This window comes from Schistosoma mansoni, chromosome 4, assembly GCF_000237925.1.
Source record: "Schistosoma mansoni strain Puerto Rico chromosome 4, complete genome".
Lineage (NCBI taxonomy): Eukaryota > Metazoa > Platyhelminthes > Trematoda > Strigeidida > Schistosomatidae > Schistosoma > Schistosoma mansoni.
In genome coordinates this window covers 1,574,563-1,593,320 of record NC_031498.1, presented here as the reverse complement: position 1 = coordinate 1,593,320, position 18,758 = coordinate 1,574,563, and the positions used below count along the sequence as shown (strand labels likewise).

The following is an 18,758-nucleotide window of genomic DNA, read 5'->3' as shown; positions in this document are numbered from 1 at the left end:
TCTTAGATTCTATCGTTATTCCTTCCATAGGAACATGATGAAGCCTAGTGGGCTCTTCTGGAGAAGAGTGCTACATCGAAGCACGGCACAGCTACCAGGGCGAGATAGCTGATTTTGTACTGCTTACCATTCTTTTGAACCCTCAATAGTTATGTAATGACTCTTTGTAGAATTCGAAATCGTTTGAGGGCACAGGTAGAGTGGTTGATTAGGCCGATCTCCACCACCTACATTACCGCTCACGTCAGTACATGGGATGGTTGCCATGATCCAGGAGGCACAACAAGGATGTGTGAGTCGGATTTCGCCTCCCAGATTCCACAGTTAACTACTATTCAACTCCAATGAAATAGTCAGCAATTAATTATAAGAAAATATCAGAGTAGGTAATTATTTTAGTGAAATGTCCTCACATTTTTATCTCTGCAAAATATCATCGTTATAGTTTGAAAGAGCAGTTTAAAACAAAATTCAACGCTGAATAAATGTAAAATTTTATTTGAAATTACCTCAAAGATTGAAATTTCAACAGTTCCTGATAGTCTAGTTTCTTCTCTTATCATTTCACATTTTATCAGCATTGGGGGATTTGTGAAGATTATAGAATTTTCATTGTTGAAATCATGAACTGATATTGGCTAGACCATCATGGAATGTAGTGTGTGCTACTGATGTCGACATAAGTAGTATATAACGCTAGTCAGAAATAGAATGTCTGGCAGCAGAAAGTTGAGATCTAGAAGGAAAGAACGAGAGCAGAAAGCAATTGGTATGAAAATACAGGAACAATGAAGCCTGAGACAATTAATGAACATGTTGCAAATGAAGTATTTAATGTATAGTTCTCAGATTTTACCAAGATGTTCTGCAATTGTGTTGTCATATACATTTATTTTTCCCCACTTGTGTTCTCGTTCACTACGGAGGATCCTAATGATCTAGCCAAGATCAGTTCGTGATTTAAACTACAAGAATTAATATATTGTTTCTACTCATTATTATGCCCCTAAATGCCCTGATACCGCCGAGAGTGGGGAAAGTCCGCTCTCCCTCTCGAAATGCTCACACATAGCCACACGTATATAGTCTATGCCAGGGAAGTCCTACTCACTGACTTCTCGTGGCATTACCCTTATTTACGAAATTGAGAGGACGAAAAGCGAATATCCGGCGCTTTACCCCGGGTTTGTGGACACGGAAAGTCCACCTATGGGAGTTGGAAAACCCTGATTCCAAACCAATGATGCACATGGGCTGGCTCCACTATCCTGAGGGAACAAATGGAGTATAAATCAATTATTGGTCACCGATTACCATGGGACTGCATCTCCTCACGATGCTCCACTGTCTTGTGGATCAGATATTAAGGTCAAAGGCTCGGGGTGTGACCCCTAAGAAAACTACCTGCTTCAGTTTGGGCACCTGGGCAGTATCACAGCCCTCACACAAATCAAATAAGATTTGTGTGGTGCATATGTATCTGGTGCCCCTTTGTACCAATATTTATGTGTTGAAATAAATAAACTCACTATTATAAACAATCTTGTTACAGAAATATACATTACGAGTTTTTCACTACATTTATCTCTTTATTCTCAAAGTTACTTACTTACTTACTTACGCCTGTTACTCCCAATGGAGCATAGGCCATCGACCAGCATTCTCCAACCCACTCTGTCCTGGGCCTTCTTTTCTAGTTCTATCCAGCTTTTGTTCATTCTCCTCATGTCTGTCTCTATTTCTCGGCGTAATGTGTTCTTTGGTCTTCCTCTTCTCCTTTGACCTTCATGATTCCATGTGAGGGCTTGTCTTGTGACACAATTAGGTGATTTCCTCAAGGTGTACCTAATCCACTTCCAACGCTTCTTCCTGATTTCTTCCTCCTCTGGAATCTGGTTTGCTCTCTCCCACAGTAACTTGTTGTTGATAGTGTCTGGCCATCGGATCCGAAGTATTTTGCGTAGGCAACTGTTAATAAACACCTGTATCTTCTGGATAATGGCTTTCGTAGTTCTCCACGTCTCCGCCCCATACAGTAGAACTGTCTTGACATTTGTATTGAAAATTCTGATCTTGGTGTTGGTTGACAATTGTTTTGAGTTCCAGATGTTCCTCAGTTGTAAATATGCTGTAGCTCCTCCGGAAGCTACTGCCGGTCACAAGCCCGGGTAAAGGAGGAGGATTAGGCATGGGGTTAGCGACCCCATCCCGTAGAAAACCAACTCGCTAAAAAAACGCTAACCAGAAAAATTATTCTGAAAGTTACAATAGTGAAATTTATGAAGAAACACTACATCGTTTAGGCACACTGAATGGTAAGAATAAAACACTCTTTTTTTCCAAACTTTTGTAATCAATCATCTTGTAACGTTATAATTGACGATTATTGAACTTAAATGTGAATGCTGACAGGAAATTCATGTAACATGCAGTTTGACTGGCATTAATTGTTATATCTGATTGTTAAAATAGTTATATTTGACGAGGATCTCACATCGATCACAAATGATAATATAAATGTATATTAGAGATGATTGTTTTGTCTACAGAATGAAGAATACATAGATGCATTTGTAATAGACGTTAAGCATGAAAAAGTACAATAGGAAAACCCTTTCTATTTAAAAGCTTTCCTTTTTTTTAGAACGAATACATCTTAAAGAAATTTAACCGTTCTACGTAGGTCAAATTAAGGAGTTTTGCTTTAGAATATATTATATCTTAATAAAAATTTTGGAGATGCTTTATGTTAAATCATTTAATAAGTATATTTAAGTCAGTGAGATATAGTTTCCTGTTTTAAGATGAGTATATAAGTTTTAAATTATTAATGATGAAGTTTAGATATCTTGGGAATAAAACAGTTGGCACCAATGGATTTTGATGATCATCTTAGTTTACTTAAAACTAATTTGAGTAAAAGTTGTACCAATGAAAGTGGATACAATGGTTTTTGTGATTAAGCAGTCACTACGTAACTTAAAGGTCTTGGATTAAATGCTTATCGGGATCGTGGATGAGTTCAGCTAAACAGTCCCATACTAACATATAGGAGCTCTTCTATACTACGTCTCTTCATTTATACTTCAACTGAAATAACCCTGTAGAAAATACAACCTATAAAGTAAACCAATCTATACAGAACTATTCCAACCAATGAAAAAGAAGTCAATAAGAAAAGTTATCAGTTTTCATTTCCCATTGTACATACACATCAACCCAAACATACAAATTTATAACCATATGAATGTAATGTGTCATTTGATAAAATTTCATCAACTCACTTCATGAGAAGGAACAAAGTAATTATGTTCATTTGGTATTGTTTGTTTGAATCTTCCCATTGATGTTTTTAGGACTGCAACTGGTCAGTCTCTAATTGGCATATATGCATACTGTGCGTATTGCCTCGATATAGCCTTAAGTCACAAACATTATAAGCAAAGATGGATAGTCGCTAGCAGTGGGATCCAGGATTCGCGTGAACGTTAACTCTGTGATGCAGGTACATCCAGCTGACGAGTCCCAAATAGAGCGAAACGCGCGTCCTGGATTCTACTACTAGCCATTATCCATCTCTGCTTATAAAGTAAGTATGTGACAATGATAAAAATGAACTAATTAACCAGGTGATAGTCTAATTCCTATAATTTGTCTACTCATTAATTGTAATATTATAGATTGAATTATTCTACTTGTCAAAAATCATGTAGATACTAATAATATGGATACTAAAAGAATCATCATAAATGATTACTCTAATGTTAGTTCTAATGAAAAACACAGGTACATTTAAGTTTCCAATTCGTTTCCCAATGAGAAATATTCTTGGTTTAATCCGTATGAACTAAGTTGTATATTAAATGTAATTATTATTTCGATAGTGTAATAAAAAGACGAAAATATATCAGCGCAATACATTTCGAACAATCTAATCACACATAAACTTGTTAAGAACATTTATATGTAAAAATAAAAAGGTCATCTAGACTGGAAATGGGGGGGGGTAAGAGTAGACAAGGAAGATTCAAAAAAACAATACTAAATGAATTTAAACTTCACCCCATTGCAAAAGCAAGTGGCTATCAAGACTCAGTGACCGAGTGGACAAAGCGATGGCGTTTGAAGCGAAAGATATTGGGTTCGAGTCCCAGAGTGAACATCAACTCTGAGATGTAGGTATATCCAGCTGACGAGTCCCAAATAGAACGAAACGTGCGTCCTGGATTCCAATGCTAGCCACTATCCATCTTTGTTTACAATGCTTGTGAAGTTAGGCTATATCGAGGCAATACGTACAGTATGCACATATGCCAATAGAGACTGACCAGTTGCAGTCCTAAAAACATCAATGGAAAGATCCAAACAAACAATACTAAAGGAATTTAAGGATAATAATAATCATAATAAAAATAATTTGAAAACAATTTGAAACCTAATCACTCTGGATAATAAGCTAATATTACCAGGGTAGGTTTAAAGTGAGAACAAACTGTTTTTGAATACATAAAGAGGGTTTGAATTTTCGTTAGGCTCAGGTTTCAATAAACCTTAATATACACCCTTGTACACTTTTATACAATACCATAAAAACCGACTTATGATCAATCTTATGGCCTATTTCAATTTTGTATTTGGTAATTATTATTATTTGGCTTAGAATAGTAATTGTAGAATGGAATAATAAAATACTATTAAGATTACCACTTTAGGTATAAATCAATTATTAAAGAAATAAAGATATATAGTTACGTTTATTAGTAATATGTTATATTTATTTCATATACAATATATATACGTATATCGGGAGTAATAATTCTCAGAAGGGGTTTTGTGGAGATTTCAGTATTTTCATAGTTGAAATCATTAGTCAATTGAAGCTAAACCACCAAGGAAAACCTGGAAGCACTGGGAAGCCGTCTCGTCCTATTGTGGGACTCCTCAGCAGTATGCACCCACGTTCCCACCTCGCGAGATTCGAACCCAGTGCTTCCTGATTTTCGATGGTGGTCTAGCTTCAATTGACTCATGATTTTGAATTATGAAAGTAATAATTCTACAAGTTTTAGAATATTACCGATATTCTTAACTTTGATGAACTTCTCTGTTAAATAAAGATTTACCACTTTTCAAAAAACTATATATTTAGAGCTATAAAGAACTATTCTTTTTATACAGAATAGTATAGTAGTGATCTTAAATTTATTAGTAATATTTGATTACTGTTATACACAACAGGTCTCAAAAGCATATTGTAGAAAGGAAATATCGTTGTAATTCAGAATTGATTAAGTATAAACTAATGAATTAATAAGTGGGATAATTTAAGTTTGATATTTTACTCACTCAGTAGTGTTTAGCTTTCTAAATATAAACTTAATATATTATATATAAGCGAAGATGGATGATGGCTACCAGTGGAATCTAGGACAGGCGCTTCGTCCTACTTCAGTCCTAGAGTGAATATCAACTCTGAGATATAAGTATATCCAATTGAAGAGTCCCAAATAAAACATGATGCGAGTCCTGGATACCACTGCTAGTCACCTTCCATCTTTGCTTATAATTGTTATATCCCTCGGTGAATTACGAATGGTAACTTTTAGGTCTATTTATGGATCAATGTAATATGCCTATTTCCTATTGTATAGTTGTTAAATAACTGACCTAATCGTATTCGTGTTCCTCTTATCATAACCTTTATTTTGACCTTTGAACTATTATTATTGATTACTTTCCCCCTATCTACAGCCACATTGGCCAATTATTGTACAAACGTTATTTTTCTATTTTTTGGTTTAATTTGGTCTGTTTGTTTAGTATATAAACCCAGTATGCTTGTGAATAATGATTCATACCACTGATGCTGTTATTGGTGTTTTGGACTTAACTGGCTGGGCTAGGCAGATCGCAGGACCGGTTAGCACTCTAGTTCGCTCGTACGGGTTTCGTGTTACTATTCCAATCGACAATTCGCTGCTCCCTGTTAGGCGGTCTTATCGCGTCACACATCAACTAGTCATCCACTCGTCCACAAGATATAACAATAATACTTGTGACTTAAGGCAATTGATACAAGATGCCTATATACCAATAAGAGACTGATCAATTTCAGTTCTAAACATCAATGAAAAGATTTAAACAAACTATACATAAATTCACTTAGTATTGTTTGTTTGAATCTTCGCATTGATGTTTAAGACTGCAACTGGTCAGTCTCTTATTGGCATATATGCATACTGTGAGTATTGCCTCGATATAGCCTTCTTTCACAAGCATTATAAGTAAAGATGGACAGTGGCTAGCAGGGGAATCCAGTACCCGCGTTTCGTCCTATTTGGGATTCGTCAGGTGTACGTACCTGAATCTCAGAGTTGATGTTCACTCTGGGACTCAAACCCAGTACCTTTCGCCTCAAACTCTGAGATGCAGGTACATCCAGCTGACGAGTCCTAAATAGGATTAGACGCGCGTCAAACTGGATTCCACTGCTAGCCACTATTCATCTCTGCTTACCAAACTATAAATAGTTTTCATGAAGTAATCAAAAGGAAAGAAAACCCATTTCGAATAGAAACAATTAACTTCAATTCAAATAATTCATAACATAAATTTGTCATAAAAATTAACTTTCATAATAAAAACAAACAAACTAATTTACTTGACAATAAACAAACATAAAATAGTAATTTTATAAAAGAAAATTTTTTGCAAAAACAAAATAAAAAAAACAGGCAAATATAAAATTTGACATAAAATTGCCAAGTTTAACTCAAAGTTGAGATTTATTTTTATAGAAAAATAAAAAAAAATAAAAAAATATTTTCATAGTTGAAATCATGAGTCAATTGAAGCTGGACCACCATGGAAAATCTGGAAGCACTGAACGGCCGTTTCGTCCTATTATGGAACTTCTCAGCAGTGCGCACCCACGATCCCGCCTCGCGAGATTCGAATCCAGGACCTACTAGTTTCGAGCCAGAGCACTTAACCGATAGACCACTGAGCCGGACGGTATCCAACGGTGTTAATCTCTAACTTCAACCAATCCAAAAAATTGAGCAACCGTTCACTAATGTCTTCAGTGAGTTCATATCTCCCAACAGACCTGGTTGAATACTGGTTACTGCTTCTCAGTAGAACCCCAGGAAATACCTCATGGAGCCACCGTTGGATGCCGGCTCAGTGATCTAGTGGTTAAACTCTCGCGCGGGAGACTGATAGGTCCTGGGTTCGAATCTCACGAGGCGGGATCGTGGATACGCACTGCTGAAGAGTCCCACAATAGGACGAAACGACCGTCCTGTGCTTCCAGGTTTTCCATGGTGGTGTAGCTTCAATTGACTAATGATTTCAACCCTATAGAATTTTCAGCATACTATTATACTATTGTTTATTAAACAGTAGTATAATGACGTTTTGTTCATTTTAAATAAATCAAGAACAAATATTGTAGCCGAATTACATGAATTCACCTGGGTTTTTTTTATTCTTCTCTGATACTTACAACCTAAAACCGAATTATTTAAACAAATAAGCTTACATAATTTATATAAAAAACGGTTAGAATAAACTGAGGTAAAGTATGGGGATAGAATATTAATGTTAAGAAACCATAATATGGAAGAATTAGAATTATTCTAACGTTTGCCTATTAATAAGATAAATATGTGAATGTTCTAGAGGATTAGGGAAAAAAGAAGTATTCTTTTTTCGAAAGAAAATATAGGTTGTGTAGTATAGACAAGTTGATAAGTAATAATTAAGATACTAGAATTTTGATAAAATTTCATGGAAATATAGAGACTTACGTAATAATAACCTTATAAGCCACCAGGATAAAACAAGATTTATGACCGTTTCTTTTTGAATATATAAGTTTGGTTTAAACCTTTTCATGGAAATAGCTTTGGCAAAGACTAAATATTTGGAATTTCTTCGTCTATTGATTACCTTAAAGTTTTCGAAATTTCAACCTCATGCTCACTATTGAGTGAATAATGGGCAATTGGAGTAACGAAAAGTATCTCAATGGTATATAACATCGGTAGACTGTATACGTTCTTTATTTGGATGACCGTCTTTATGTTTAAGTAATTTTATTGCTGTTTATTTTGCATACGGTCTAGCGATTCTGGAGTGAAAGATTTTATCTACTCTTCTCCCCAGGTCTTACAATTTTACAGCAATGATAGAAGTGATGCTCGCTTTCAAGGCCTCGAAAATTCTTGCTTAAGTATTGGATTAGGTGGGATTTGGAGTCGTCCGTGTTTTTTTGCACGTCGATTCCGCAGTTAACAATTTATCAAGCATTTCATTAGAACCGTTTTTTTGTCAAAAAGGAAAGCTTCCTTGAAACATTCTCAAATTTTCTACAACCAGAATAGGTCTTCTACAATGAGTGATGAGGACTTCACAATTTATGATTGAAGATTTATCATCTAAAATCAGTACTTTACGACACCCAAAAATAGGGCACTTATGACTCGTAATACTCGAAACTTCTTAGGTTTAATTTAATGGAGATTCAATTATCTTAAACTTCTAACTGAATTGACGAATTTGATACTTCTAGTGTCAAGAATAAAATCGTGAGAAACACCACTGGACAAACATAACCGTTTTTGAATATAAAGTGAAGGATGGTACCTGATTATTAGAATCACCCAAATTATTAGTATTCGAATAACGGAGTGTAGCATTACTTGCGGCGAAATGAAAAGTAGTTTCACAAAATGACTTGATGTGTCTCATTTTGCCACACCTGAGGCATTAAGCATGACGAAAGACACATGAGTTGCATTAGGAAAATTTACTACAGACTAAACACGTAGCAAACATGCGCTCATCTCTGTAAACTGCTTTGCAACTCTTTGTAGAATCAGTTTTCATATTTTTAGGAGAATGAGAGCAATAATTAACCAAACGCTAGCTTGGGTGATATTCAGGATGTAGTTCATCACGACGACTAAGCGGATATTATAAAATTCCACTGGCTGGAAATCAAGGTCATTCATTGCCTCATAGTTGATACATGCTGTTTTGATTTCTTAAAACGAACTTTCAGGTTTTTGAATTGATTCTCTTCCTAAATTTGGAATATTTAATCCAACAATTAATCGATCACACCTTTGAATTTCCATTTGTTCCTCAAAATTCTACTTCGCAATCTAATTATGTAGTCCAAGGATAATGAATGGTTGTTTCATTCTGGCATGGGACTCATCAGAAGCGTGTATGCACGATCTCTCATCCGATAACCGAATCCAGAACCTTTGATCTCGGGTGTGAATGCTTAATTCTTAGATCACCAGACCATTATCCTTCTGCGAACATATAAATGTTTACAATCATAAAGGAATGATAGAAATAGAACAGATTATTTAAACTCTCCTCCATAACTTGATTGATAAGTCTACAATATTTGATATACTTTTAATAACATTATCGGTCAGTGTGTTATAACTGAATAAGAGTAATAGGAAAAGACAACAACAATCGTGTTAAATCCTTTTTCTCATTGCCTTATTTATAGACCTATAATCACAGTTCAGTTCAAGTAAACCGACGAGTCCCAAATAAGACGAAACGCGCGTACTGGACACCACTGCTAGCCACTGTCCATCTTTGCTTATAATGCTTGTGAATTAAGGCTATATCGAGGCAATACGCACAGTATGCACATATGTCAATAAGAGACTGATCAATTGCAGTCCTAAACATCAATGCGAAGATTCAAACAAACAAGACAAAGTGAATTGAAACTTCACCCCACTGCACAAGCTAATTTAAGGAAGAGAGATAAGAAGGATAATGGTCGACTTGACAAACATTAAGAAGAAACTGATATATGATAATAGCAATTCTTAAAATGAAGTAAACAGAACAATTATCGACGAGGAGATTAAGATTGAATTGATACACTATCAAGGAGCTTTTGCTAAGCCCGAATTTTTCATCTAAACTCCTTTGAATTGCACCATCCGAGGACCCAACTAAAAGAGTTATAATAGACTGACATATATTATTCTTAATCAGCTTTATGGTTATATCTATAAAGTCTTTTTGATATTTATAAAAGTCTATATGCTTCTCTTGATCATTTTCTTTTCCTTGTATAGATTAATAATGGATTATATGATGCGATTCAATTGTCTAATTTTATTATTCGGTAAGATCTTTTTAAAATCTATGAAACTAATTATTTATTTTCCTCATTAACGATACTTGATCTCTATGGTTATTTTATGTAGTTGAGACCATGAGTCAATTGAAGCTAGACTGCGATGGAAAACCTGGAAGGCCATTTTGTCTAATTTGTGGGACTCCTTAGCAGTGCTCATTCACGATCCCGCCTCGCGAGTTTCCAACAAAGGACCTACCAGTCTTGCGCCAGTGCACTTGACCTATAGACCACTGAGCCGGCATCCAACGGTGTTAATGTCTAACTTCAACCAATCCACGAAATTGCGCGACCATCTTCCATTGTACTGAGGTAAATACCTGTCTCCACCTGACATGGATTAGCTCCACTGGTCACTTCTCACTAGAACTCCAGGAATTACCTCATGGAGCCAGTCACTAGTGCTCTATGGTTATATTGTGCAGTCGTTCAAGTCTTAGACTAATATGAAAGCTTTCTATACATGAGCCTAAATGAACTATTTGAGTGAAAAAACTAAGAACTTTTGTTGGAAAACTCCGAATAAAAAATATATGTGGATGACTTCTATTCAGAGAAAATTGAGCTATGTTTTCAGTCAGTAGTGTATATCTGTTTCCTTGGAAAATTAACGCAAGTTTTGACTAATAGCCTTAACTCATCAAGATCTCTCAATTATCATTTGGTTTATCTCGAATTGATCTACCGTACCATGTACTATTCAACTGCCCCATCATTTTATCAGAACACAAAACTCCACGTCTTAGGAATTAAATAGTAGGAAGTAATATTCCTGAAATAAGGTTTTAGCACTTATTATCACTAAAAAATGTCAGTATAAACTGTATCACAAAAATATAGTGATTCTTATCAGAAGAAGGTTTGTGAAGATTTTAGTAGTTTTATAGTTGAACTCATAAGTCAATTGAAACTAGACCACCGCGCGTAAGATTGATAGGTCCTGGGTTCGAATCTCGCGAGGCGGGATCGTGGATGAGCACTGCTAAGGAGTCCCACATTAGAACGAAACGGTCATCCAGTACTTTCAGGATTTTCATGGAGGTCTAGCTTCAATTGACTCATGAATTCAACTATACAATAATTCTGTTTGACATAAATATTGGTACAGAGGGGCACCGAATACATATGCACCACACAAGTCACTTGATTTTATGTGGGCTAAGATACTGCCCGGGTGATCAAACTGAAACAGATGGTTTTCTTAGGGGGTCACACTCGAAGCCTTCGACCTAAAGGTCTGATTCACAACATCAGGTAGGTTAACTATTCATTAATTATAACGTGAAGTACTTTATTTCATCAGAAAACCTTGTTGAATAAACTTAGTGAACATATTCACTACAATTGATACACTGAAATTGAACGGCTAAATTAAGTAATTTCGTGTTGAACATATTGAGTGAATTGAAACGCAGTAGCCTTAGATTTCAACTACAATAATATTCACATATATTTCAATAAAATCCAACCAATAGCGAGAGCCATCCAAAGGTTGAAAAATCTTACACATTCAAGATAAGTTCAAAGGAATAAAAACAATCGAATACAGTGTGATATTCAACCGACTCATAGAATTAAGAGCTGACGAAGATAACTTCAGTTGGCATGAATAGATAGCTAAGAGGGATATGTTATCTTTTGGGATAGTGGTTTCAACTGATTTGCATTTCTTCTGAATACCACTAAGAACAAAGCTGCTGCTAAGTGCTGATGCGTGATTTTACACTTGTAGACGACTCGACTTGAAAGTTAGCTTTATATAGTTAATAGCTGTTTGTATATAATGCAATGTCGTGGTATCTAAGTAGCTGAACTGTCTAAGTTTCGCCCAAAGAGTGCTTTAAAAGTTTCAGGTCGATCGTGTGCAGCAGTTTTCGTGTAATTACATTGTTTAATAGGCATTTATTCATGTCTTTGATGGCTGATATGCATCAAGATGTATTTTTCTGAAATAATTCACATTCGCTTTACCGTTTTGGTTGTTAAAATAAGAACTGAACTGACAAACAGATCTTGTTCTTTGGATTGGTAACTATTTGTTCCAAGTGCTTCAGTTTTATGAGACAAGATTTTAGTACTAGTGGGAGAAAAAGTATTTCTGGTGTAACACATTTAACTTTATCCTGTCAGTTTTGTTCCACTCTAACAAATGTGATATCCACGAAAATGAGACTACAAACGTCTATGGATTGGTCAACTGCTGGTGATCCATATAAACGTTGTGCACCAGTACGATAAGTTTACTCTTCAAAAATATCGAGTCGGCTGTAGATGTGGAACTAATTATAGACTAGATGCTTCTATCTCTTGATTGTTTTAGATTGTGCAACGCTAGGTTATCAAACAACAGTTTTTTTTAATAAGTTTCAGTCTTTTCAATCCTGTTGCTTCTTCTGTGGTCCCAATTTTTCTTCTTAAACCAAAGCCTAGTATCCAGGGCAAACAAACAGTCATTTAACTTGGGGCTACCATCTATTTTTGTATGGACCCTAGCCATGCCAAACAATGAGATATAGGGAAACACAGATGAACAGAATATGTACATACAAAATATCAATATTTATTTCGGTAAAATCCAATAAATAATAAGAAAATACCAAGGGTTACTGGAAAACGGTACTGTGAATGCACATAGAATGATAAATTCCCCAAACAATAGATTCAATACGATTCAGATCCATCAATAAATACAGATGACCAGTTAAACTAAGCAAATTAAAACAATTTTACTAGAGTAAGTCTTTCCTACAGTCAGAATAAGAAAGGATCAAATGCCCAGTAAAAAATTGCGTGATTCTCTGCAACAGTCATAGAGATCATGGATCGAACCAAGTCAGACCAACATTGAAAACACGTATACGTTGGATGACCGTTTCTTCCTAGTATGCGATTCCGCAGCAGTGCACACCCACGATCCTCCACGCGGCGATCGAACTCAGAACCTTTGTTTTGCTTCGACTCTAAACTCCCAGATCAGTGAGTCAGAATCCAACGGCTTTAATGTTTAAATTCAATCAATCCACGGCAGTGAGCGACCATCTTCCGTTGCCTGAGCTAGGTAACTGTCTGATACCGGAAACAGTTTAGATCTTTTGGTCGTGGATTCTCACTAAAACTCAATGGAATTCAACAACCTCGATAAACCATTGCCGAAAATGTAAGATGTTAACTAAGTAAATATCCATCTTTCAAAATTCAGCATCAATTTAGAGAGTATTCGAAAGTTATGTTTTTATCTAATTGTCTCATTTAGTGTTAGAACAGATTAATTCATCTACAGAAACTGGCTTTCTTCATTTCATTAATATGCAGCTTATTATAAAACTTAGAAAACGTTCACCTGCTTTCTTAAAAATATGCAACCTTAATAAAAGATAAAAACTACATTTCGTCTTAGTGACGTTAACATAATCCTTATTTTCAGCTATTAATTTCAAACTTGGCATGTATATAGTATCTTTCTGCTTACACAGAAAATGCCCTGGTACGGCCGAGAGTGGAGAGAGTTCGCTCTCCCTCTCCAAATGCTCTCACATGGCCACGCGAATATATAGCCTCTGCCACTGCCACACTCACTTCCTTTTCACGGCATTACCGTTGTTTACGAAATTGAGAGGACGAAAAGCGAATGTCCGACGCTTTAACCGGGTTGGTGGACACGGAAAGTCCACCTAAGGAGTTGGAAAACCCTGATTCCAAACCAATGGTGCACATGGGCTGGCTCCACTATCCTGAGGGAATAAATGGCATATGAATCAATCGTTAGTCACCGGCTACCATGCGACTGCATCTCCTCACGATGCTCCACTGTCTTGTGGGTTAGACCTTTAGGTCAAAGGCTCCGGGTGTGGCCCCCTAAGGAAACCACCTGTTTCAGTTTGGGCACCCGGACAGTATCACAGCCCTCACACAAATCAAAGGAGTTTCGTGCGGCGCATATGTATCTGGTGCTTCCTTGTATCAATATTTATGTGTTTAAATAAATAAATAAAACCACCGAAAATTAGGCTCATTTCTCAGTTCAAGCCTGTTGATAAGTTGTATGGTTTCTTTTCTTTAAGTTCATTGATTATCATAATAAATTGATTAATTCCTTAAATAAATTCCGTATTCCCTTAATTTTAAAAACCCTTTTTTTACATCAAGTTTTAGTTTCCTCAATAAATTCATTAGATAGTATTACCGATTCTGATGATCTGGATGACATAATAAACGAAGAACCAGAAAATATGGTAACATTTTATCGACAAGATCGTTCTACACTATTTCCACGAGTTGGTAGATCAGATACAAAAAAATGAATAGATTGAGACAAATTCTAATGAACAATCCAAATTTTGCCAATGATTCACCGAAACGAGCTGTTCGTATTGTTCGTTATGGAAAGTAAATTGATCTTTCATTCTCATTATTGTGTTGTGTGCTAATTCTTATATTAAAATAATAATAATTAATAAAATGTGAGTCTTGAGTGATGTATTAGCAATGATTCACTGTTCTCTATTGGAGTATGCTTTAGTTATTATTGCTAAATCAAAGAGTAAAGTGTTGTCCTATACTCCAAGAGTTAGGTCTATTTATCTATTATGATACAGTTACAGAGAAATCTCTTCAAACGTATCTGAAATTTTACTTTATACGATTTACTGACTACGATTATGAAACTGAAATATATAACTAGGAATTCTAGAATTTAGATGGAGATATAGCGATTATAACTGGATGAGTACTTATTATTATCACCGTGGAATCATAGGACTGATTGTAGGATCTAATGTTTACTGAAAGAATAAGGACGTTGAAGAGACTTGGGAACCGACAGTATTATGTGTGATGCATTTACACAATTGAAATGTAATTACAATCTGTTGTGACGAGCGATGGTGATCACGCCCATTCATCAATCGGAGATTTTTAACTGATCCACTGTATCGAAATCCTACAAAATGTCAAGATTGAGCTTATTACCAGTTACTAAGACGATTAAAGTTGATATACATAGTATGACTAATAAATAAGGACAAACTTGAGAGATTCTTGAAATAATGATGGGAAAATGACCAGTTTTTCACGCGGATAAACAAAACAGGTAGAACTAAAGTCTTTACAGTATATTAAATTATTCGTGAAGATGCATTGACAGTTTTTGATGTTTGAAACTATAGAACTAACTCCGTAAATAATCATCATTATGAATACAGAGTATTCTTTCAATTCAATTATCAAACCGTTACTATGAAATGTTAATCCTAACGCCAATTTAATTGAAGTGTTTGAATAATAGATTATTCATTCATATCACCCGTATTCTGATTGGTCAGAAATGAACTTGACATTCTTAATATCAGGAGTTTTGTGGAGATTTCAGTATTTTCATAGTTGAAATCATGAGTCAATTGAAGTTAGACCACCATAGAAAATCTGGAAGCACTGGACGTCCACTTAGTCTTATTGTGGGACTCCTCAACAGTGCGCATCCACGGTTAAGTGCTCTGGCGCGTAACTTGTAGGTCCTGAGTTCGAATCTCACGAGGCGGGAGCGTGAATGCGCACTGCTGAGGAATCCTACAATAGGATGAAATGGACATCCAGTGCTTACAGGTTTTCCATGGTAGTCTAGCTTCAATTGACTCATGATTTCAAGTATGAAAATTTTTAATCTCATCTAAAAGTTGCTAAAGGTAACCAATAGTTTCTTAAATACATTAATGTAACCAAGAGAGTTAGGAAAAGAAGTCCTATCAATTTTGTTTGCTTTTTCTCATTAAACCGAACCAATAAATAAGCACACAGAGGAATAATATTGAAATTGAAAATACTACTAAACAATACAGAAAAATACTAAAAACTATTAAAAAAAACCCTGGAAATTATTGTTGCTGACAAAGAAAATCCGTTTTATAGTCTTAACAATATAAAAGTTAATGCACACATATGTTGAAGTATTAAAAAGTTACACCGAACGAAATTTTATCAAACTGTACACCTGAGTCTGTAGGGATAGTCACTTTGGAATCAGAGTGAACAGAAAGACGAGCGGCACCATAAGCTGCACTATGCTTTAGTTGAACTAATTCTAAGGTCCCTGTCCATTCGCTATTTTCAGACGGTTTGAGAAAATCTATAAAACCTGTTTGAAATAAAGAATAAAACCGTGAAATTATTCGAATTATCTCCCTTTTTAAAACAGAAAGAAAGGTCAAACAATAAGACGACGTCAAGTTATATCAAAAATAGAAATATAATGGCTTATATCTATGTAAATGTTCAGTGTGAGACCTGAAGGTCCTAGTTTCAACACCGATAGGGTCCTCGATGCACACTGCTGAGGAGTCCCATAACAAGTCGAAACAGCCATTCAGTGCTCCTTGGTTTTCAGTGGGTGTCTAACTAAAGCCTGTGACACAACCATGAAAACCCAACAACTTTCATAAACCTCTTCCACTACTCTAACCAGGCGTTGATAGTGATTATTGTTAATTATGGTCTAGAGGTTGTTGCGTGAAATTCATGAAATTGATATTATCCAGACCGATATGATTAAGTATGCCAAAGACAATCACCATATTGGTAGTTCTATTATTTAATCACCCATTTCATATGTAAGGAAAAAAGCAAGTTATATAAATCAGAAATGTATACCGAAATTAACTGTAATTCACATTACTCGCCGTAATATAATATTAATTCGATTCGAACTATTGAGGCTAACAGTATTCGATCACAAATGTCTCCAAAGCATTTCCAGCATATGTTGGGACAATAAGGTGAGTAATGTTCAAGTTAACTGAGGGGTACAGGGTACAGATGACGAATTAGTTGGGGCATAGATTAAGTACTTCGACAGGTAATGTTTGCCAGTGTAAGAGTAGGTTGGAAGAAATCTAGCAGAGACCAAATCAAGATATAGCATCAGTCCATAAATTCACAACACTTACGTCTGTAACCCCTCGTAGAGGAGCATAGGCTGTCCACCAGAACACAGAGAATCAATAGAATACATTAATGTTTGAATACTAAGATTTATGGATAAAAAAGGTTGTTCAGTTTCAGCTATATACAATGAATCCAATTCCTGATCTACAACAACCACAACACTTCAACAAACAAACATAGATCAATTGGTCAGTTAATCCCCTTTGGTTGGAGGTTAAATGTCTAGACGATAGAGCCATTAGTTGAAATACTCCTAGAATCAGTATTACACGACAGTTCTGTAGAAGTAATTCGAAGTTAATATTAAAAAAGAAATAATGGAAACAAGACAGAAGGGATTTTCCACAGAAGCAAAGTAAATGGATGAACCAATGGGATTGACTAAAAAATATTCTTACATCAATATAGTAGTTCACGACAAAAACTTTAATGATTCGTCTGTAAAGTCTATTACTCATGTCAAAACTGCTTAGTAACTGTAATACCATTAGGTTTATTCATCTTAACTCAATTCATAATCAAACACCAATTGCCGGTTGGCTGAAAAGCTGACCAAGGTTGTCTATACACTTTACTTACTCCCATCGCATTTTTTATCACAGTTTAATTTTCAACAAAACAAAAAATTACCATCTTTGATTAGATCCCAACTCTTGAATACTGAACCACAGCAAACAACTGTTAAGTTTTGACTGCGAGACATTGAATCCTATTATTAGAAAAATGGTGAAATAAGAAAGTAGGAAACATACTGATAGTATATAAATTAGTAGTATATGTTTCCAGATTATTATCGATATAAAGAAATTTCAAGAAATGACTAATAAACATGGGAACATACAACTGATTTATTACTGGTTAGTTGCCAATGGCGTATTTATCCAGCATCTTATTAGTTGTTGAATAAGTACTATCGACCGTGGTGCAATGTGGTCGCTATTCTAAATGACTTAATACTGCACGCACTAGATAATCAAGATACAAGCTAGTTTGTCAGATTTTTAACTACAACTGACGATGTCAAACGAATACACAACGAAACGGAAATAGATTAAATACTTTAGCCATTTCATTCGATTGCTTGTATGAAACCGAGATGGTAGAGAAGATTTGTAGCTTAGGTGGATGATTGTGGTAGAGTTTTGTTCCCTGAGCTCGATGGTTCGGTCGTGGAGCTTTCATCTTTCTCCTGAAGGACGTGATCAACATATAGTTCAACTCAGAGAACAAAACTCCACCAAAACAAGTGAAATTAAACATAGTTTTTGTAATATGTAGCCAAAAGTTAAAAACTTATTGAAATTCCAAAAGGTATTGAGCAGCTGCTTCGTCATTAAAATTCCAATCAACTGAAGTTATGTAACTTAAAGTTTGAGTGAAGTGAATTCATAAATGAATCGAAGAACGAAAACAAATTGGTAGATGTATGTCAAAGGTGAACCACTGACACTATTATTGTTCATTTAATGTTTTAAGCAACATATGAAGAAATCTGTGACCATATTATGTTAGTTAACTATTTTTCGCATATAAGTAGTCTTTATTCCTCATAGATTTAATTATTTGATTAGTAATTTCAACTAATAGTGATGGTTTACTTACACTTTAGTCTCCATGAATAGGTATTAAAAAAATATTG

The 18,758-nt window shown here is 35.3% G+C and overlaps 2 protein-coding genes across 2 annotated transcripts in view; one reads left to right on the top strand and one right to left on the bottom strand.

The window, feature by feature from the left end:
- Positions 1–10,128: 10,128 nt before the first annotated feature.
- On the top strand, positions 10,129–14,484 carry Smp_172630 (hypothetical protein; the record flags this gene model as incomplete). The annotated part of the gene is made up of 2 exons (XM_018796510.1): positions 10,129–10,171; positions 14,336–14,484. The coding sequence occupies 2 exons, from the start codon at positions 10,129–10,131 to the stop codon at positions 14,482–14,484; spliced, it is 192 nt and encodes a 63-aa protein (XP_018651644.1).
- Positions 14,485–16,128: 1,644 nt separating this feature from the next.
- Smp_092390 (hypothetical protein) overlaps positions 16,129–18,758 on the bottom strand; it is a gene marked incomplete at its 3' end in the record, with an annotated part of 31,648 nt that continues 29,018 nt past the window's right edge. Inside the window, exons 9-10 of the mRNA XM_018796508.1 lie at positions 17,750–17,828; positions 16,129–16,313 (exon numbers count right to left, since the gene is read on the bottom strand). Of these exons, the coding sequence (XP_018651643.1) occupies positions 16,129–16,313; positions 17,750–17,828 (264 nt within the window). The remainder of the gene's footprint in view (positions 16,314–17,749; positions 17,829–18,758) is intronic.